Source organism: Rhinopithecus roxellana, chromosome 12 (genome assembly GCF_007565055.1).
Source record: "Rhinopithecus roxellana isolate Shanxi Qingling chromosome 12, ASM756505v1, whole genome shotgun sequence".
Taxonomy (NCBI): domain Eukaryota; kingdom Metazoa; phylum Chordata; class Mammalia; order Primates; family Cercopithecidae; genus Rhinopithecus; species Rhinopithecus roxellana.
The window spans coordinates 105803845-105824575 of NC_044560.1; the positions used below are offsets into that span (position 1 = coordinate 105803845).

General features: G+C 55.8%; 2 protein-coding genes across 3 annotated transcripts; both read right to left on the minus strand.

Annotated features, from left to right (window-relative positions):
* Nucleotides 1–984: 984 nt before the first annotated feature.
* Nucleotides 985–3837, minus strand: IRF2BP1 (interferon regulatory factor 2 binding protein 1). The gene has a single exon (XM_010377452.2). The coding sequence runs from the start codon at nt 3140–3142 to the stop codon at nt 1388–1390; it is 1755 nt and encodes a 584-aa protein (XP_010375754.1). The 5' UTR covers nt 3143–3837; the 3' UTR covers nt 985–1387.
* Nucleotides 3838–7969: 4132 nt separating this feature from the next.
* Nucleotides 7970–20298, minus strand: MYPOP (Myb related transcription factor, partner of profilin). 2 transcript variants are annotated; one of them, XM_030913601.1, is made up of 3 exons: nt 20176–20298; nt 18885–19910; nt 7970–9276 (listed from the first exon to the last, which is right to left on the minus strand). In XM_030913601.1, the coding sequence occupies exons 2-3, from the start codon at nt 19381–19383 to the stop codon at nt 8570–8572; spliced, it is 1206 nt and encodes a 401-aa protein (XP_030769461.1). In that variant the 5' UTR covers nt 19384–19910; nt 20176–20298; the 3' UTR covers nt 7970–8569. The 2 variants fall into 2 exon arrangements, with proteins under 2 accessions (XP_030769461.1, XP_030769460.1); XM_030913600.1 differs by having other exon boundaries at nt 18885–19435; nt 20176–20259.
* Between the last annotated feature and the right edge of the window lie 433 nt (nt 20299–20731).

Sequence of the window (20731 nt, forward strand, 5' to 3'; positions counted from 1 at the left end):
CGGGCTGATGGGGTAGGACTTTAGGGGCCTCCAGATTTAGGTGATGGGAACCCTGGGTTCCCAAGGGGATCTGGGGACAACCTCGGGTCCCAGAGCTGTCTGACAGTGCTGGGTGGTGGTAGGACAATCATTCCCTATATCGGTCCATCCGCGGGCCTTTGAGCCCCGCATTCCCCCTTCCCGGAATCTCACCACCTCGGGTTGGCCGGGGAGGCCGCAGGGGTGGGGGCTGGGCTCTTGGGGCCGCCCCCTCCCCTTAACCCCTGCTTTGCCGCAGCCCGCTCAGGCCCCGCCCCGTGACGCCAGCGAGCAGGAAGTCCTGGTTAATGATCAGCCACCCGGACAGGTGCGGGACAAGGCCGCGCACATCAGAGGCAGCCGCGGGGCGAGTGCCTTTCGCTCTGCTCTCTAGGGTGGCTGCCGAAGGGGCTTGTCTCCCTTCACGAGGGCGAGGAGTCCAGTTGGGGCTTCCCAAACGTCCGCCTCTGGGGCACCACCAGAGGCGAGAAGTAGCCAAGTTGTTTCTAGGCATCCCGTGGAGGTAAATTTCCTCTTTCCTCAGGCAGTCCCTCTAGCAGTCTACTCTAAATTATCCCTTCTACTCAGCAAGAACCCCCTGCCGGTTTCTTCTAGGAAACCTCTCACTGCCTCTTTCCCCTCCCCACGTAGGCGCTGAGTCCTCCACCTTTCAGGTAGATAGGGGATGCGCCAGCTACAGAAGGGTAATCTACTCCCGAGACTATCTGTGGCTCCCCTGCAGGAGACATCCCCTCTCTGAGCCTCAGTTCTTTCATCTGGAAAACGGGCCGATGGCTAAAACGTGACCAGTGGGTCGCACTTGCTGAAGGTCGGCCGGCGGGACCGCCTGGGTGCAGGGCGCCACCTGGAGGCTACCGCGCAACGTCCTCGCCCTCGCAGGACTAGTTCAGTCCCAAAGGGGGCGCAGCATCTCACACAACCAAGGGACTAAGAAGAAGAAGAAGGAAAAAAAACCCATCTTTCGGTTTATTGAAGGAGCAGAAGGGGGCGGGAGAGGGGGGGGCAATAAAATGCTTTTGCCTCGTTTATAAAGAGCGAATTTTCAGGAGGTCCCTTCTCAAGGAGGAGGTGCCCACCTCTTCCCCAACTACAAGCAGCAGCAAAGCCAAGCCAAGGACAGAGGGAAACTGGAGGGGCCAAGGGACCCCAAACATCCCCTCGGACAGGAGCCACAAGCTTTCTCCCCCCACCCACAATGCATCTACCCCAGGGGACCCATCTGGGTGGAGGAAGGGAGTATGTACACAGATAGGGGTGGCACCGGGCTGGGTCGGGGAGGGAATAATTTATCCGCGTCAGCGGTGGGTAGCAAAAGGGCAGAGGGCAGTAGCCTGGAGGCAGTGGTAGCCTAGGGGTCCCTTTCTTTCTTAACCTTGATGTCTCCAGCAAGGATGGTGGCGATTTCGCCCTGCATGAAGGCCCAGGGCACGGAGGAGCCGACCAGCGGGCACTTGTCTCCGCTCGGGCAATATACCTCTCCGGCCGGGCCCTGCGCCTTGATGAACTCCCGGGAGCAGGGAAAGCAGAACTTGTGTCCGGGCACCGAGGGGCACTGGACGAAGTGGGTGTCTTCTAGCCGCTCCCTGCACAGGGTACAGCACAGGGGAGCCCCAGGGGTCGCCCCAGTGCCGCCGCCACCCCCGCTGACAGCTTCGGCCCCCGCTGTGGGACTGACTTCTGCTTCACCATTGCGGGCCACAAGGCGATGCTGGGTTGGCGGCTGGGCAGTGGAGGAGGCTGCAGGGCTGGCGCCCCCTGGACGCACAGGCCCTCCACCTCCGCCAGGGTCCTTGGGTGAGTGGCCCAGGGCTTCGGCCACATTCTTCAGGGCGGCAATGGGCGAGGGGACACCAGGGGTCTCAGCGGAGTACGGGCCGCCAGGTGCCACCCAGTGCCGTTGTTGCTGCTCCTCGGTGGTCATCTTCCCAGCCGCCTCGCCCTCCGGCTCGGGGGATGCCTTGCGACGGCGCGGCGTGGGCGCCAGGTTCCGGGATGGGGCTCGCGGTGGTGGGCCACAGAGAGCCGCAGGGGCGGGCTCTGGGTACTGCTGGGGCAGGGCCTCCGCGGGAGCTGGCTCGCGAAAGCTGCGGACGCCGTCGGTAAGCAGCTCGCCCAGCTGCCGCCATTCTCCTGAGCCATGCCGGCGTTCATATTCGAGGTACTTGAAGCCCGAGGAAGCCAGTGCCTTGCCCGGCTCCCGCAGAGCATCGTGGAACATCTGGCGAGCCACCGCCAGGACGCCGGCATACACATTGCCGGAACCACAGGGGTATTCGGTGAAGAGCTTCAGCTCGAACTCGTATCCTGGAGGACGGGCAGTAGCATCGAAGGCGAACACTCGCCCCACCAGCCCGTGATCCTTCTTGAAGCGCACATTGAACGGGGCGCAGGCGGACAGCGCCAGTAGCTGTTCCCGCACTGCTTTGGGGCGCCCGTGCCATTCCTCTGCCCGGCCCCGCATGGCCTCGTTCAGTTCTGCCAGACAGTCCGCATTCCTCTGCTGCTTCTCTTTCTCGAAATCGGAGCCGAAGAGGGGACGGGCAGGACTCAAGCCGGGTGCCAGAGTCAGGCCTCGGCTTCCCAGGCCAGACACTGCAGCTGCCAGCAGCCCAGGGGGCATCAAGCCAGGCATGGAGCCAAGCAAGGCCCTTCGCGCCCCCTCAGCCACGGCCTCCTCACGGCCCAGCCCATTGGCCAGGCGGGACCCCAGAGTGTACTCTAGGGCGGGCGAGGGCAGGGGGAGGCGGCCCGATGATGTGGCCCTGTCATAGCGGTCCTGGCCCGAGACGCCGCCGCCGGTCCCTGACGGCTGGGGCTGGGCCTGCGGGGGCGGCAGCTGGGGTCCCTGTGCGGCGGCCGCAGCCAGGTCCTTGGTGGCCGGGTGCTTAAGGGCCGGGGGCCCGGGCGAGCGGCCCTCGGGGAGCACGTGGCTGCGCTTGAGCTGGCGGGCGGCATCGATGAGCAGTTCGATGCGGTCCGCGCCCTCGAAGTTCACGCAGCCGCGGCACACGGCCTCGCTGAAGTCCCACACCATGGCCCACGGCATCTTGGGCAGGTCGCACAGGTAGCACCACTGGCGGCGGGACGCCTGCACAGACGCCATGGCCCCAGTCCGCGCGCCGCCCGGCTCCCGCGTTCCACCGGCCGCCGACGTGCGATCCGCGCCGCCGACGTTCGATCCGCGTCCCCGGGACAGCGCGAGCCACGGTCGGGCCTCCGGGTCGGCCTCCCCGCCGGATCCAGGCCCGGCCCCCCTTCCCCGCCCCCCTGGGCCCTAAGCCTTTCTGCTCACTCCCGCCTCCCTCGCAAAGGCAGGCTGAGGCACGTCGGCGCCCCCGCCCGGTCCGGGCTCCGAGCCGAGGCGCACAGCTCGGGCCCCACGATGGGCCGCCAGCGCAGCCGCGTCGGGCTCCCGCCGCTCTCGCCGCCGCCGCTGCAACGGCCGCCGCCGCCTCCACCTCCTTCTTCTGCCTCAGAGGCCGCTTCGCAGGGAAAGTTACATAACGCGCCAGCAAAGCCTTCTGGGAAACGTAGTCCCGCCGGGGCCGGCTCTTAAAGGGAACGGCGGACAGAGGCGGGCTGAGGGGGTCGTCGCCTCTCCGCGCGCAGCCCTTATAACCGTCTCCGCGGGGCCGGAGTTCGGCGCGCCGCAAGATGCTGGGACACAAAGGTGGAAAGCGAGTTTGCAATACGAATGATCAGAGCTACTCCGGATTCAGAAATTTTGGGGGTGGGTGGACAGGCTTCCGGGCTTCCAATTTCTACTCCGATTTGTTGTGCAGCTTTGGGCAAAATGTCTTGCCCTCTCTGAACCTCAGTTTCCCCGCCCAGCAAAGGTGGGCCAATGACGGATTAGGAAGGTACCAGCTTCTGGGGCGGGGCGGAGAAGCCCTGATTGGCTTCAGAGCAGGGAAGGGAAGCTGGCAACTAGGTGGGGGTGGGGGTGGCCACTTGGCACTTCGTCCTCCCCCGGAATCCTAGATATATGCCTCTGGGGCCCGCCACAGCCAGCGAAGGAAGAGGACTAAGGGCTCCCGAGCCAGAGCCTTGCCTCAGTTTTCTCTGCTAAAGAAGGGGGAACTGACTGCCCTCTAACCCTGTCCTAGCTCTGCCCGCGCGCTCTGGTCTCTAAAGGGTTACACCGTCGGCTGCTCGGCGTCCGCCACCCGCTTCACTGCAATTCCCAAAATGCACTGCGGGCGCGGACAAAGTGACGCACTTCCGCCGCCTGGGAGGTTGGGGTAGGCCTTTGAGATTCACGCTGCCTTACCCGCGCCCCCCCCCACCTTTCTGGGGGCTCTTTACGTGCATTCGGAGCATGGCGTTTGGGGGACCCTTATCCTCTATTGCTCACCAATTTGAGGGAAGAGTAAGGGGTTAAGAAGTGACGGGCAAGAGGAGGGAGTTGCTGGGGAAGGGCAAACACTAGACTACCTTTCCCCAACCCTGAGCGCTCACTACCTGCAAGGCCCAGTCAGGCTTTGAGGACCCTCCTGTCTTATTTCCCAGGCATTGGGAACGGGACGAGGCTGTCTTTGGGGAAGGGCGGAGGCGGGTCTCCAGGTTCTGACCCACAACAGCCCCTTTCTCTAGGCCTGGGTCCGTGTTAGGTGCTCAAAAATATTTGAATGACGTGCCAGTTGGCCCTGGTGTTCAGTCTAGTGGGGGGGGGGGGGGCTGCTTGTCCCTTCTCCCGTCCCACTGGAACCGCAGCAACTCTGATTTTGTTACCCAGACTTCACAATTTCAAAATGGTTTCACAATTTTGTCTACTACCTGTATTTGAACACTTTTCTCCCTTAAAGATTTATCAGGCTGAGGTGAGAGGATTGCTTGAGTCTGGAGATAACAGGCTGCAGTGAACCATGATTGCGTCACTGCACTCCAGCCTGGGCAACACAACAAGACCTTGTCTCAAAAAAAAATAAAAATAAAAAGATGTATCTATTTTTACTTCATCCTAGGTAATAAGTTCACAATCATGGGTTTCATGTACTGGTTACCTTAAAAAAAAAAAAAGTGAAAACTGTCGACTAATTCAGCACATTCATATGTCACTTGAAATTGCCTTTGGGCTATTGTTTATGAAACACTAAAGGGAGTTAAGACTTCTGGCCAGATTCAGCCTTCAGGTGGACTGGACTGGCCTCTGACCAGCTGTGGCCTTGGACAAGTCTCTAAATTTCTTGGAAAAAATGGAGACCCCCTCGAGTCTGTTTTTATTTGGGTACCTTCAGATTGAATGCAAACATGCATATAAATGCTTAGCTTGGTGCTTGGCACAGAAAAGAAGTGCCATAAATGGAAGTTGTTTTTAAGCTGGACAGTTATTCAAATATTCAACCCCTCTTCCGTGGTGGGCAATGCTGGGGACATAGCAGTGACTGAGACAGGCTTAAGCCTTGCCCCTGAGAAGCCCCAGCCTGGTGATGGAGGCAGATACTAAATTTACTCAAATGATGAACTAAAATTTGTGATGACTGCTGTGGGGAGTGTGTGTCAGGAAAAGCTTTCCTGGCCAGGCATGGTGGCTCATGCCTGTAATCCCAGCACTTTGGGAGGCCAAGGAGGGCGGATCACTTGAGGTCAGAAGTTCGAGACCAGACTGGCCAATGTGGTGAAACCTTGTCTCTGCTAAAAATTAAAAAACTAGGCCGGGTGGTGGCAGTGGCTCACTCCTATAATCCTGGCACTTGGGGAGGCCCATCATTTTTTTTTTTTTTTTTTTTTTTTTGAGGCGGAGTCTCGCTCTGTCGCCCGGACTGGAGTGCAGTGGCCAGATCTCAGCTCACTGCAAGCTCCGCCTCCCGGGTTTACGCCATTCTCCTGCCTCAGCCTCCCGAGTAGCTGGGACTACAGGCGCCCGCCACTTCGCCCGGCTAGTTTTTGTATTTTTAGTAGAGACGGGGTTTCACCGTGTTAGCCAGGATGGTCTCGATCTCCTGACCTCGTGATCCACCCGTCTCGGCCTCCCAAAGTGCTGGGATTACAGGCTTGAGCCACCGCGCCCGGCCTGGGGGGCCCATCATTTGAGGTTAGGGGTTCGAGACCAGCCTGGCCAACATGGTGAAACCCCATCTCTACTAAAAAATACAAAAATTAGCCAGGTGTGGTGGCGCACACCTGTAATCCCAGCTACTCAGGAGGCTGAGGCAGGAGAATTCTGTGAACCCAGGAGATGGGTTCACACCACTGCATTCCAGCCTGGGGGACAGATGCAAGACTCCATCTCAAAAAACAAACAAAAAAACTAGGCCGGGCGCGGTGGCTCAAGCCTGTAATCCCAGCACTTTGGGAGGCCGAGACGGGCGGATCACGAGGTCAGGAGATCGAGACCATCCTGGCTAACACTGTGAAACCCCGTCTCTACTAAAAAATACAAAAAACTAGCCAGGCGAGGTGGCGGCGCCTGTAGTCCCAGCTACTCGGGAGGCTGAGGCAGGAGAATGGCATAAACCCGGGAGGCAGAGCTTGCAGTGAGCTGAGATCTGGTCACTGCACTCCAGCCTGGGCGACAGAGCAAGACTCCGTCTCAAAAAACAAACAAACAAACAAAACTAAGTAAAAATACAAAAATTAGCCAGGTATAGTAGCATGCGCCTGTAGTCCCAGCTACTTGGGAAGCTGAGGCAGGAGAATCACTTGAACCCGGGAGGCAGAAGTTGCAGTGAGCCAAGACTGCGCCATTGCACTCCAGCCTGGGCAACAGAGGGAGACTCCCATCTCAAAAAAAAAAAAAAAAAGTATAATCTAATTATAGGAAGAAAGACTCTGACATCTTTATGCCCATTCTACAGGTAAGGACACTGGACGTCAATGGTTACACAGTTGGCCAGGGAAGCACCAGCACTTGAGCCACGGCTGAGTCCAGAGTGGTGGTGATTGTCTATTTTGTTACCTGGCCCTGCAGCAGAGTAAAAGAACCAGTTCCTGCCTTCATGACATTATGGGGCAAATGTGCCTTAAATAGATAAAGGCCTGTGTTCATTTAAAGACACTATGAAAAAGAACCCAGCTGTGTGTGGTGGCTCATGCTTGTAATCCCAGCACTTTGGGAGGCTGAGGTGGGAGGACTGCCAGAGCCCATGAGTTTGAGATCTGCCTGGACAACATAGGAAAACCCCATCTTTAGAAAAATAAAACAAGTAGCTGAGTGGCACATGCCTGTGGTCCCAGCTACTTGGGAGGCTGAGGTAGGAGGATTGCTTGAGCCTGGGAGGTCAAGGCTGCAGTGAGCTGTGATGGTGTCACTGCACTACAGCCGGGACAACAGAGCGAGATCCTGTCTCAAAACAAAACAAAACGAAAAACCAGAAATAAGAAAAGAGAAAAGAAAAAGAACCACAGGGCTGGGCGCGGTGGCTCAAGCCTGTAATCCCAGCACTTTGGGAGGCCGACACGGGCGGATCACGAGGTCAGGAGATCGAGACCATCCTGGCGAACACTGTGAAACCCCGTCTCTACTAAAAAATACAAAAAGCTAGCCGGGCCAGGTGGCGGGCGCCTGTAGTCCCAGCTACTCGGGAGGCTGAGGCAGGAGAATGGCGGGAACCCGGGAGGCGGAGCTTGCAGTGAGCTGAGATCCGGCCACTGCACTCCAGCCTGGGCGGCAGAGCGAGACTCCGTCTCAAAAAAAAAAAAAAAGAAAAAGAAAAAGAACCACAGGACACTGAGAGAGACTCTAAGAGGCAAACCCATGTTAGCCTTGGGAAGGAATCTAGGACTTTCTCCTGGAGGTGACATTTAGACTGGTATCTAAAGGATGAGTAGGAAGATTTCATGTAAACACAAGACTTCATGGCTTTAAGAATTAAAAAAAAAAAAAAAAAAGCTGGAAAACCACTAGCCTCCCAATTGCCTACCTGTGGAGGGGGCAGGGCAGGTGTAGGTGCTGGTCCCCCAGGCCTGTCTCAGACAGAGCCTCAAGTAATTGTATTAAAAATAAGTTTATTGATATCTTGTCACCACTGGGAGAAAGGAGGGGGTTGAGTTCCGGAAGTCAGAGACAGCAATGGTAGGCAGAGAACCCAACCTATACCTCTCCCATCAGAACTCGGTGCCTCCTCTCCCTGGGGTATACACGGCTACATCCTCTTTGTCATCCATATTTTGATTTGTCTCACAACTCCCACCCCCTGCAAAGTCTGGGTTGGGCAGGTGGGGAGTCCCCCACGGGTCAATTCTCTTCAAGTCAAGAACAGGAACTGTTAGGGAAGGGGAGATGTGCAGACCCGAGAGGTTCCCTCCCCACCCCACATAGGGCAATAATAAATAACATGAAATTGATGGCTTAGAAGTCAGGGTTAAGGGAGGCAGCCAGGCAGACAGCACTGTACCAGAGAAAGGGGTTGGGGTGGCCCATTACTGAGGCCCCCCCCAGAGAATCAGGCACTAACTAGCACAGGGAGTGGGTGCTCACATCCCTGGAGCAGGAAGCTAGGGTGCAGCTGGGATGGGCAGACAGCATCGCCCCCCTCGACTGCGCCAAGCTGGGGAGAGGGGGTGCAGGCAGGAGCATAGATAGTAGATTTCACGGAGATTTCCATCGGCCTCGCCTTTTCCGTGTAGGGAAACCTTTTCTCCGCTTGTGTGGCGGGGAGTCGTGGGGAGGGAGTGGGGCTGGGGGTGGCCGGGGCGCCCCCTCCTCGCTCCTTGGGGCAATGATTACTCCCCTGGCTGCCACCACTGCCCCGTCCACCACAGCAGCCACCACAGACACGGGCTCTGGGGTGATCTCCACCTTGGGGGCTGGTCGGGGCAGGACGGGCCTGGGAGGTGGAGGTGGGGGTGGGGGTGGGGGTGGGGGCAGAGGTGGGGGCAGGGAGTCGACTGGGGTTCCTGGCAGAAGGGGCAGCAGAGCGCTCAGGGCCTCGCTCAGTTTGGCCAGTCCCTGTCGAAGGGTGCCGGCCAGCTCCCGGATGGCGTTGGCAGTCTCCTGCTGGGCCCGCAGGAAGTCCAGGGAGGGGTCTGAGGCCGAGAGCGTGGGCGGAGGCCGAGGAGGGGGTGGGGGGCTAGGGGGCGAGGGTGCCACTTGGGTCAGTGGCGGTGGGGGTGGCAGTGGAGGGGCTGGGGGTGGTGGAGACAAGGCCAGGCGAGGCAGCTGGACCGGCTGCAGGGCTGAAGGGGGTGGGGACTCACGCTCCTTGGGCCGTGGGCAGCCCCCTTCCTGGGGAGTGCAGGAGGGCCGGGCCCATGGCTCTGGGCTGCTGGAGCCCCCCTTGCTGTGGGCTGATGTATCTGTAGAGAGAGAAATGCAGGTAAGGGGTGAGTGACCCTCAATGCTGCCTTGATTTCCCCTTTCCCCCCTCCTTCCCTAACCTCCCCGCTACCCGAACCCAGAACTATCCTTCCTACCCCCCATCCCCCAGCCCCAAGACAATCTTGCTCTGTCACCCTGGCTGGAGTGCAGTGGTAAGATCTTGGCTCACTGCAACCTCCAACTCCTGGGTTCAAGCGATTCTCCTGCCTCAGCCTCCTGAGTAGCTGAGATTTCAGGTGCCTGCCACCACACCCGGCTACTTTTTGTATTTTTAGTAGAGACGGGGTTTCACCATGTTGGCCAAGCTGGTCTGAACTCCTGACCTCAGGTGATCCGCCCGCCTCGGCCTCCCAAAGTGCTGGGATTCCAGGTGTTGAGCCACCGCGCCCGGCCCCAGAATGATCCTTTTAAAACCTATGTCAGATCATGCCTTGGAAGAGAAGCTCCATGGCAGGCCGGTCTTTGTACCCAGAGGAGAGACAGTCGTGCCAGCTTTAGTGGAAGCAGGTCCTGGAAGTCTCTTGCCGGGCCAGGCAGCTCCCATATCACTGACAGTCAGAGCCACCAGTTTTTCTAGTTTTTTAATTTTTTTTGAGACAGAGTCTCACTTTGTAGCCTATGCTGGAGTGCAGTGGTGCCATCTCGGCTCACTGCAACCTTTGTCTTATGGCTTCAAATGATTCTCCTGCCTCAGCCTCCCGAGAAGCTGGGACTACAAGCAGGCGCCACCCCGCCCGGCTAAATTTTTGTATTTTTAGTAGAGATGGGGTTTTGCCATGTTGGCCAGGTTGGTCTCAAACTCCTGACCTCAAGCAATCCACCTGCCTCGGCCTCCCAAAGTTCTGGGATTACAGGCGTGAGCCACTGCGCCCGGACAAGGGCCAACATTTGATGAGGTTCTCAACTATCTGGATCCTGCATCACGCTGCTGGATCCTAAGGAGGTGAGAGAGGGGCCTGGGAGAGAGCTGGGGTGGCTGGGCACTGATGGACACTTCCCTGAGACTCTCTCCAACCAGGACAGCAGGATTTTCCAGTTCAGCCTCCAGCCTGGTAGGCTTCCTCAGTCTGTACTCACCTGGGGTCTCGTTCACGCTCATGGGCTTGAACAGTTTGCATACAGGGGCTCCCAGCTTCCTGGGTTCAGCCTGAACCTCTGCCTGGGCTCCAGACTCCTGTCTCCAGCTGTGTACTCTTGATTGTCTAAAAAACGCCCCAAACTCACTTGCTCGGAGCTGGGCTTCTGATCCTCCCCCAACCTGCTCTTCCCTCAGCCACCCCCATCTCAGCTGATGCAGCTCCATCCTCCCAGCTGCTCAGGTTAAACACCTTCACTGTTTTGTTTACTAAGACACCATCCGCATACAGAAGCTATCGTCTCTGCCTTCAAATTAAATACATCCAACTTCTTTCTCAATGGTCCCCACCCTGGTCCAACCACCAGCATCTCCCACCAGGACCACTGCGGTCATCTCCTCCCTGAGGGCTCTCTGCTTCCACCCCTGTCCCTGACAGTATCTTTTTCCACCAGCACCCTGAGGGGTCCAACTAAAATACAAGTCAGTTAGGCTACGGGAAACAAGCTAGTCACAAAGAACCACAGATCATAGGGGCCATTTAAATGAAATGTCCAAAATAGGCAAATTTGGCCGGACGCGGTGGCTCATGCCTGTAATCCCAGCACTTTGGGAGGCCAAGGTGGGTGGATCACCTGAGGTCAGGACTTCAAGACCAGCCTGGCCAACATGGTGAAACCCCATCTCTACTAAAAATACAAAAAATTAGCCGGGCATGGTGGCATATACCTGTAATCCCAGCTACTGGGGAGGCTGAGGCAGAATTGTTTGAACCTGGAAGGTGGAGGTTGTAGTGAGCCAAGATCACACTACTGCACTCCAGCCTGGGCAACAGAGCGAGACTGTCTCAAAAATAAAAAATAGGCCAGGTGCAGTGGCTCACGCCTGTAATCCCAGCACTTTGGGAGGCCGAGGTGGGCAGATCACCTGAGGTTGGGAGTTTGAGACCAGCCTGACCAACATAGAGAAATCCTGTCTCTACTAAAAATACAAAGTTAGCTGGGCGTGGTGGCGCACGCCTGTCATCCCAGCTACTCGGGAGGCTGAGGCAGGAGAATCGCTTGAACCCGAGAGGCAGAAGTTGAGGTGAGCTGAGATTGCTTCATTGCGTTCCAGCCTGGGCAACAAGAGCGAAACTCCGTCTCAAAAAAAAAAAAAACAAAAAAAACAAAACGCAAATCTATAGAAACAGAAAGTAGATGAGTGGCTGCCAGGAGCTGGGGGAAGATGGGGAAGATGGGAGATTGGGGATGGCTAAGAAGTGCAGGGTTTCTTTATGGAGTGATGAAAATGTTCTAAAATTGATCGTGGCGATGGTTGCACAACTCTGAATATACTACAAGCCATTGAATTGTACACTTTATCTTTTTTTTTTGAAATGGAGTCTCGCTCTGTCGCCCAGGCTGGAGTGCAGTGGCGTGATCTCAGCTCACTGCAAGCTCTGCCTCCTGGGTTCATGCCATTCTCCTGCCTCAGCCTCCCGAATAGCTGGGACTATAGGTGCCCACCACCATGTCCGCCTAATTTTTTGTATTTTTAGTAGAGACGGTGTTTCACTGTGTTAGCCAGGATGGTCTCGATCTCCTGACCTCGTGATCCGCCCGCCTTGGCGGCCTCCCAAAGTGCTGGGATTACAGGCGTGAGCCACTGCGCCTGGCCCTGTACACTTTATTTTTAATTTTAATTTTTTTTTTTAATTCTTTGAGACGGAGTCTCCCTCTGTCGCCCAGGCTGGAGTGCACTGGTGCGATCTTGGCTCACTGCAAGCTCCATCTCCTGGGTTCACACCATTCTCCTGCCTCAGCCTCCTGAGTAGCTGGGACTACAGGCGCCTGCCACCACACCTGGCTAATTTTTTTGTATTTTTAGTAAAGACAGGGTTTCACCGTGTTAGCCAGGATGGTCTCAGTCTCCCGACCTTGTGATCCACCCACCTTGGCCTCCCGAAGTGCTGGGATTATAGGCGTGAGCTCCCGCGCTCGGCCTTGATTTTTATTTTTTTGAGACGGAGTCTTGCTCTGTCATTCAGGCTGGAATGTAGGAGTGAGATCTCAGCTCACTGCAGCCTTAGTCTCCTCAGCTTAAGTGATCCTCCCATCTCAGCCTCCTGAGCTGCTGGGACCACAGATGTGCGACTCCACACCAGGTTAATTTTATTTTTTTGTAGAGATGAGGTCTCACTGTGTTCCTCAGGCTGGTCTCAAACTCTTGGGCTCAAGCAAATTGTACACTGAGTTGATTGTATAATATGGAAATTATATTGCCATATATATGTATATCTTTTTTGTTTCTTTTCTTTTCTTTTTTTGAGATGGAGTCTCACTCAGCTGCCCAGGCTGGAGTGCAGTGGTGCAATCTCGGCTCACTGCAAGCTCTGCCTCCCAGTTGGAGTCATTCTCCACCCTCAGCTTCCTGAGTAGCTGGAACTACAGATGCGCACCACCATGCCTAGCTAATTTTTGTATTTTTAGTAGAGATGGGGTTTCACCATGTTGGCCAGATGGTCTCTATTTCTTGACCTCGTGATCTGCCTGCCTCAGCCTCCCAATGTGCTGGGATTACAGGCATGAGCCACCGCACACGGCTGTATATCGCAATATAATTGTTTAAAAAAATACAAGTCAGATATTGTTTCTATGCTCAAACCGTCCTGTGGCTCCCACCTCACTCAGGGTAAAGGCAAAGTCCCTGAGGCCTCTAGGGCCCCACACGATCTGCCCCCATTGCCTCCCTGACCTCAGCTCCCATCCCTCCCTCTTGGGTTACCTGGCTTTAGCCACGTTGGCCTCCTTGCTGATCCTCACATACATCAGGCCTACTTTTTTTTTTTTTTTGAGATGGAGTCTCATTCTGTTGCCCAGGCTGGAGTACAGTGGTGCAATCTCAGCTCACTGCAACCTCTGCCTCCTAGGCTCAAGCGATTCTCTCACCTCAGCCTCCAGAGTAGCTATAGCTGGGACTACAGGTGTACACCACCATGCTTGGCTAATTTTTTTGTTTTGTTTTTGTAGAGACAGGTTTTTGCCATGTTGCTCAGGCTGGCCCCGTCCCCTTCTTTTTTTCTCCCCTAACCCTACCTGATTTCTCTCCCAGCACTTATCTCCACCTGGCACGGTATGGCTCTGTGTCTGCTGTCTGTCTCCTCCTCCTGATGTCAGCTCCATCAGGCAGGGCTTTGTATTGCTCCCTTCTGTTTACCCGGCGCCTAGAACAATGTCCAGCACAACATTTTTTCTTTAATGAGAAAAGAACTGGGGCTTCCAGAGACTCAGCGCTGATTGTGTCCCAGGCCCCAGAGCTCCCAGTACCCACAGGAGGAAGTCCAGCCTCTTTCCACGGCTATGGGGCCTCAGTGCTTGCCCCCACCTCCTCCTTTCTGTCTGTCTTCCCACGTGCTGCTCCCTGGGCCAGGCTCACACTGCCTCTTGCATCAGCTGGGATGTTTTTTCGGATGTTCCTTCCTCGGGAAAGCTGGCCACCCGCTCCTTGGCCAAATCAGATCACCCTGCTCTTCTCTCAAAAACCGCCAGCCAAAGAAAGAGAGAGAGAGAGAGAAAAAAAAAGAATAACAAAAACAAAAAACCAGCCATCCAGGCCAGGCGCGGTGGCTCAGCCTGTAATCCCAGGACGTTGGGAGGCCGAGGCAGGCGGATCACCTGAGGTCAGGAGTTCCAGACCAGTTTGGCCAACATGGTGAAATCCCGTCTCTACTCAAATACAAAAATTAGCCGGGCCTGGTGGTACATGCCTGCAGCACGAGAATGGCTTGAACCCTGGAGGCGGAGGTTGCAGTGAACCAAGATCTCACCGTTGCACTCCAGCCCTGGGCAACAGAGCAAGACCCTGTCTCAAAAACAAACAAACCAGCCACCTCCTGCCCTGACTGCTGGGGGTCCAGCCCCCCTGGGCCAGCCACGAGCAGGAGGTAGGGAGGCTGGGAGAGAGATGAGCAGAGCTGACAGTGACAGGACACCTGCTCCAGCCAGGACCTAGGCTAAGCTCTGGGCTAAGCTCCCCACTTATATGATTTCACTGAGTCCTCCCAGCCATTCTCTGGGGTAGGTGCTACCATGATCATCGCCCCATTTTACAGATGAGGTGACTTGAGGCTCAGAGAGAGGTGTCATAGAGTGATATGCAGAAAAGGGATCTGAACCCAGGTTGATTCCATAGTCCATTCTTTTGTTTGTTTTATAGAGATGGGAGCCTCCCTGTATTGCCCAGGCTGGTCTCAAATTTCTGGCCTCAAATGATCCTCCCTCTTTGGCCTCCTAAAGTCCGGGATTACAGGTGTGAGCCACTGCTCCTGGCCAGAATCCATGCTCTTTTTTTTTTTTTTGAGATGGAGTCTGACTCCATCACCTAGGCTCGAGTGCAGTGGCGTAATCTCAGCTCACTGCAGCTTCTACCTCCCGGGTGCCAGCAGTTCTCCTGCCTCAGCCTCCCAAGGAGCTGGAATTATAGGCATGTGCCATCATGCCTGGCTAGTTTTTTTATTTTTAGTAGAGATGAGGTTTCACTGCATTGGCCAGGCTGGTCTCAAACTCCTGGCCTCAAGGGATCTGCCTACCTCGGCCTCCCAGAGTGCTGGGATTACAGGTGTAAGCCACCACACCAGGCCAGAGTTCCTGCTCTTAACCACTCCTTGGGCAAGGGCTGTGGGCCTGGGGTATGGGTGTGGATGGTAAGTCTTCCTTATGAGGAACGTGGGAATTGCAGCCACACAGAAATGTGGCTTTTCCAGTCTACTAAGTAAAAAGGAACAGAAAGCAGCCTTCACGCCCACAAGGCTCACAGGAGTCACAGAAGTGCCCCTGCAAGAGTTTGTTTTTGGTTGTTTTGAGGAAGGGTCTTGCTGTGTTGCCCAGGTTGGAGAACAGTGGTGTGATCATGGCTCACTGCAACCTCCGCCTCCCAGGTTCAAGGGATCCTCATGCCTCAACCTCATGTGTAGCTAGGCCCAAGGTGCCGTGCCACCATGCCTGGCTAATTTTTGGATTATTTTGTAGAGATGGGGTCTCACTTTGTTGCCCAGGCTGGTCTTGCCCTCCTGGGATCAAGCAGTCCTCCCGCCTCAGCCTCCCAAAGTGCTGAGATTACAGGCATGCCTCTGTGCCTAGCTTCACTGTTTAAGAGTTAAAATCATATTTATTTGCCAACTTTGGCTCTCAGTTTCTCTACTTTTTGTTTTTTTTTGAGATGGAGTCTCGTTCTGTCACCCAGGCTACAGTGCAGTGGCACAATCTCAACTCACTGCAACCTCCACCTCCCAGATTCAAGTGATTCTCCAGCCTCAGCCTCCTGAGTAGCTGGGATTACAGGCATGCACCACCACGTCCGGCTAATTTTTGTGTTTTTTCAGTAGAGACGGGGGTTTCACCATGTTGGCCAGGCGGGTCTCGAACTCCTAACCTCAGATGATCTGCTCGCCTTGGCCTCCCAAAGTGCTGGGCTTACAGGCATAAGCCACTGCACCTGGCCCTCATTTTCCTTACTTTTAAATGAGTGTGTGAGCTGGGACGACACAGAGTGCTGGGATTATAGGCGTGAACCACCATGCCAGGCCTGTGTAAGGTTCTTTTTTTTTTTTGAGACGGAGTTTCGCTCTTGTTGCCCAGGCTGGGGTGCAATGGTGCGATCGCGGCTCATGCAACCTCCGCCTCCCAGTTCAAGCGATTCTCCTGCCTCAGCTTTCCTGAGTAGCTGGGACTACAGGCATGCACCACCATGCCTGGCTAATTTTGTATTTTTAGTAGAGACGGGGTTTCTCCATGTCAGTCAAACTGGCCTTGAACTGAAATGTGGCTTCAGGTGATCCGCCTGCCTCAGCCTCCCAAAGAGCTGGGATTACAGGCGTGAGCCACCACGCTTGGCCAGGGCTGTGTAAGGTTCTAATCGAGGATGCTGTACGCGTGTTCCTGCCTCAGAGCCTTTGCATGTGCCGTTTCCTCTAGCAGGAGTGCCCTTCTCCCAGCTATCAGGCTTACTGTATTCCCATCTCTACTTGAATTTCACCACCTCAGAGAAGCCCTCCTTGACTACCCTGTCTGTATAGCCCCCTTCCATGACTCACCATCCTCTAAATATGCCTTATTTATCCTCTTAGTTCTCACTACCTCCTGGTATACAGTCTGTTTTGGGGGTTACTTCTTTGTGGTCTGTTTCCTCCAACTACATAGAATGTCAGCTCCAGGCCGGGTGTGGTGGCTCACGCCTGTAATCCCAGCACTTTGGGTGGCTGAGGCGGGCGGATTACCTGAGGTTGGGAGTTCAAGATCAGCCTGAGCAACATGCAGAAACCCCATTTCTAATAAAAATACAAAATTAGCCAGGCATGGTGGCACATGCCTGTAATCCCAGCTACTCGGGAGGCTGTGGCAGGATAATTGCTTGAACCTGGGAGGTGGAGGTTGCGGTGAGCCGAGATTGCGCCATTTCACTCCAGCCTGGGCAACAAGAGCAAAACTCAGCCTCAAATAAATAAATAAATAAATAATAATAATGTCAGCTCCATAAGGGAAGGGAATTTTGTCTTGTTCTCTACAGTATTCGCTGCACCTACCACAGTGTCTGCCTTGGATGAGGTTCTCAATATATATTTGTTAAATGAGTGAATGAAGCGGTAACAAGCTTCTGAAAAAATAAGTTGACCATCTCTACTCTGGTCCTATGGGGCCATCTCACAGATGGAAACACTGAGGTTTGATTCAAGGTTTGAGAACAAGGGTCCCATGTGATTGTGTCACCTTCCTACTTAAGACACTTTCATGCCTCCTGAATGCCCTCAAGAGCAAGTCCAGGCCGGGCATGGTGACTCAGGCCTGTAATCTCAGCACTTTGGGAGGCCGAGGTGGGTGGATCACCTGAGGTCAGGAGTTCAAGACCAGTATGGTCAACATGGTGAAATCCCATCTCTACTAAAAATACAAATATTTACTTGGGCATGGTGGCGGGTGTCTGCAATCCCAGCTACTCAGGAGGCTGAGGCAGGAGAATCACTTGAACCTGGGGAGGCGGAGGTTGCAGCAAGCCAAGATTTTGCCACTGCACTCCAGCCTGGGCAACACAGCAAGACTCCGTCTCAAAACAAAAAACAAAACAAAACAAAATAGTCCAAATTCCTAACCTTAACTTCCAAGCCATGTTTAATCTAATTCTGGCACACTCACTAACTGTGGTCAATATTAACTCTTGTTATTGCTGGGCAATCTTGCTTAGTGGTTAAGTGCCATGCACTAGGAGTTGGATGCACATTTATGATTGAGTCCTGACTCTGTCGCTTACTTGCTGTGTGACTTTGGGTTGGTGAATGAACCTCTGTGAATTACATAATCTTGAACTGTCCTGTTTGATCACGCCCATGTTCCTCCCCTTCTCCAAACTCTTCAGTGGCTCCTCATAGCAGTCAGGATAAAATCCAAACTCCTCACCTTGGCCTAAAGGCCCAGTATGGTCTGGCCTTTGCTGACCTCTCTGAACTCATCTCAAAATGTTACTTTTCTTCAACCTTTCCACTCTAAACCCTCTGCCCAAGTTCTTTTAGTTTCCCAAACTGGCCAAGCTTTCTTGCCTCCAAGCCATTGCACATGCTGTTCCCTCTACCAAAAATACTTTCCCAGTTCTTCATTCTTACTCTTTGTATCTCAGCCCTGATGTCCCCTCCTCCAGGAAGCCCTCCTGGACACACCCCCCCCACCCACCAAAATCAGAAACCCTCTCTGGGCTCCCAGTCCCTAGGATCCCCTACCCCAGCCCTGACCCCTCAAGTCATCACTGTCTTCCCCACCCCTCTACTAGACTGGCTCAGTCATCCATGTGCCCCAACCTCATCGAGCACGGGGCAGGTGCTCAGGGAACAGCTGTAGAAGAAATAATCCAGAATCAAAGCTAAGCAGGAAGTCTCTGTAGTCAGCTCTCCACACCTCTATCCCAGGCATGACCTTGGGAAAATTACCAAACATGTCTGAGTCTTATATTTACGAAATAGTGAAATAGTATGCATCTCACCGCATTGACGATTCTATCAAGAACTAACAGTGAGAGTTCAGGAGGTGCTGAACTAAGCAACTTACCCGTATTAGCTCATTTAATCTTCACAGAAACGCTTTGAGGTGCAGACTATTTTTATCTCCATTTTACAGATGCAGCAACTGAAGTACAGTAACTTACTCAGATGACACAGTTGAGTGGCAAAGTTGTGACAGGAGCCCAGGCAGCCTGCCTCCAGAGTCACTCCTCTACACTGCATTTAATGAAATCCTGCCTGCGCTTATGAGCCCAGGTGTGGACCTGAGTCAGGCCTCCTAGGTCTGGTTCCATTCCTGACTCTTGACAGTTACTAGCTAAGGGACCTGGGGCAAGTCATTTCATTTTTCTGAGCTTCAGTTTCCCTAGCTATAAAATGGGGAAAAGGACAGCATCCACCTCACAGGGCTGCAGCAAGGCTGGAACAGCGCAGACACACAGCCGACTCTGTGTATGCTCTCGCTAAGCGATGCCGAAGACACTCACCTGCACGTCGGTCCTCCCGGCGGTCTTCCGACAACACGTAGCGCTGGGGGCAGGCGCTTGGGGGCGGCGGCTGTGAAGAGGGGGCTGCAGGGGGCTCCTCCGCCCCAGCACCTGCCCCTGGCCCCGCCACACCTGGCCCCAGGATGGCAAAAATGGTCTCCTCTTCCGCGGAGAAGGCGTCCTCCGCTGCGGGCCCGGCGCCCTGTGTGGAGTGCGGCACGCGAGCGAGCTTCTCCTTGGTGCGGCGCTTGAAGTCGTTCCAGCGCTTCTGCACCTCCTGGCCCGTGCGCTTCCAGCTGGTGATACCGTTGATCTTGGCGGCGATGCCGTCCCACACGCGCCGCCGCTCGGCCACGCTCACCCGACGGCTCTGCGCGCCGTAGAGCTGCGGGTAGTGGGCGCGCACCTCACGGATCAGAATCTGGTTCTCTTCGAACGAGAAGCGCGGCTTGCGCAACCGGGTGGTTTCCTCCGCTTCGCCCGCCGCCGCCGAGGCCATGGCGCCCCCCGACGCCGCCGTCCTGCCGTCTGGTGCATGGGGGGCGCCGGCGCTGCGGGCAAAGGGCGCACGGGGCTGGGGGGGGCTCGGCTTCCCCCCGCCGCCGCCCCGCCCGGACCCCCAGGCCGCGAGCTTCTTAGTCCCCGGGGCAGGAGTGGGGGCGGGAGGCGGGCGGGGGCTTCGGGCACCCGGGGCAGTCGGAAGCGCCTAAGAATAGCTGACACTGGCCGAGTGCTCGGCTCGGACTTCGCGCGGGGCGAAGTGCCACGCTGAAGAGTTGATAGAAATTGGGGGAGGGTCTGGAGGGATGGAGGGAAAGGAGAAAAAGTGCGAGGAGAGGAGGTGTCTGAAGGAGTTAGATAATGGGGGCACGGGAGGATAGGAAATGGAGGGAGGAGGGTGCCTCGGGGGGTCTTAGATGCATGAAGATAAGGAGATGCGGAAGGGGCGATGCAGCAAGAAGGGGGGAATCTGGAGCAGAGGAGGCGCTCTAGGAGCTCCAGGGCGCAACGGGGCCATCTGTAAGACTGAAATGAGAAGGGCCTTAGAGGGGATGTCCAGGAATAATGGTGAGGTGGGAGCTCCTGTATCACTGGAAGAGCTAGAACGATCAAATATTAGGGATCAGGATCTGCGGGGGTTGTGGGGACTCTGGGGATTGCTAGAAATTAAGGGGAGCTCTAGAGATAACGGAAGTCTCGTATCACAAGGAGACAGCGGAGGCTACCGGGGACGGCAGGGAGAGCGAGGGTCGCGGAGGGTGGGGACCGAGTCGGGCCACGGGTCACTCACCGGCGCCGCCGCAGCCGCCGGTGGGTCAGGGCTCGGGCTTCTGCGGCCTGTTCCCACCCCCCGCCTCCCTCCCTCCCCTCTTTGGGCCCCGCCTCCGGCCGTCCCGCATGCCAAGGCGCAAGCGCGCCCAGGGCCAGTCGGCCACAACGCCCTTACCGCCTAGGTTTCAGTCCCACCTCCCCCAGCAAAGCGCAGGCGCAGAACTGCGATCCGCCGAGCCCCACCAGCAGGCCGCAACTGCGCAGCCGTAAGATTAGCGCCGCGCGGGTACCCCAGCCCCCTGGGGCCACAACGGCGCACGCGCAAAAACTCCGTCGAGCGCATGCGCGTGTCCCGGGTCGTACCCGGGACGGGGTCTCGGCGCAGGCGTAGCGAGCCTTGGTGGGAGAGATACTGGGAGCGCGCCAGTACTCAGCCTTTCGGACAGTCTTCCAGCCCACCCTGCTCTCTAACTACGCAACTGTGCCTTTCTCTAGGAGAAAGGGGAGGGAGGCAGCACTGAAGGGAAGCGTTTTGTCTCCTTGACAAGTGCGTGGGTGGGGTGGAGGCGTGAGGA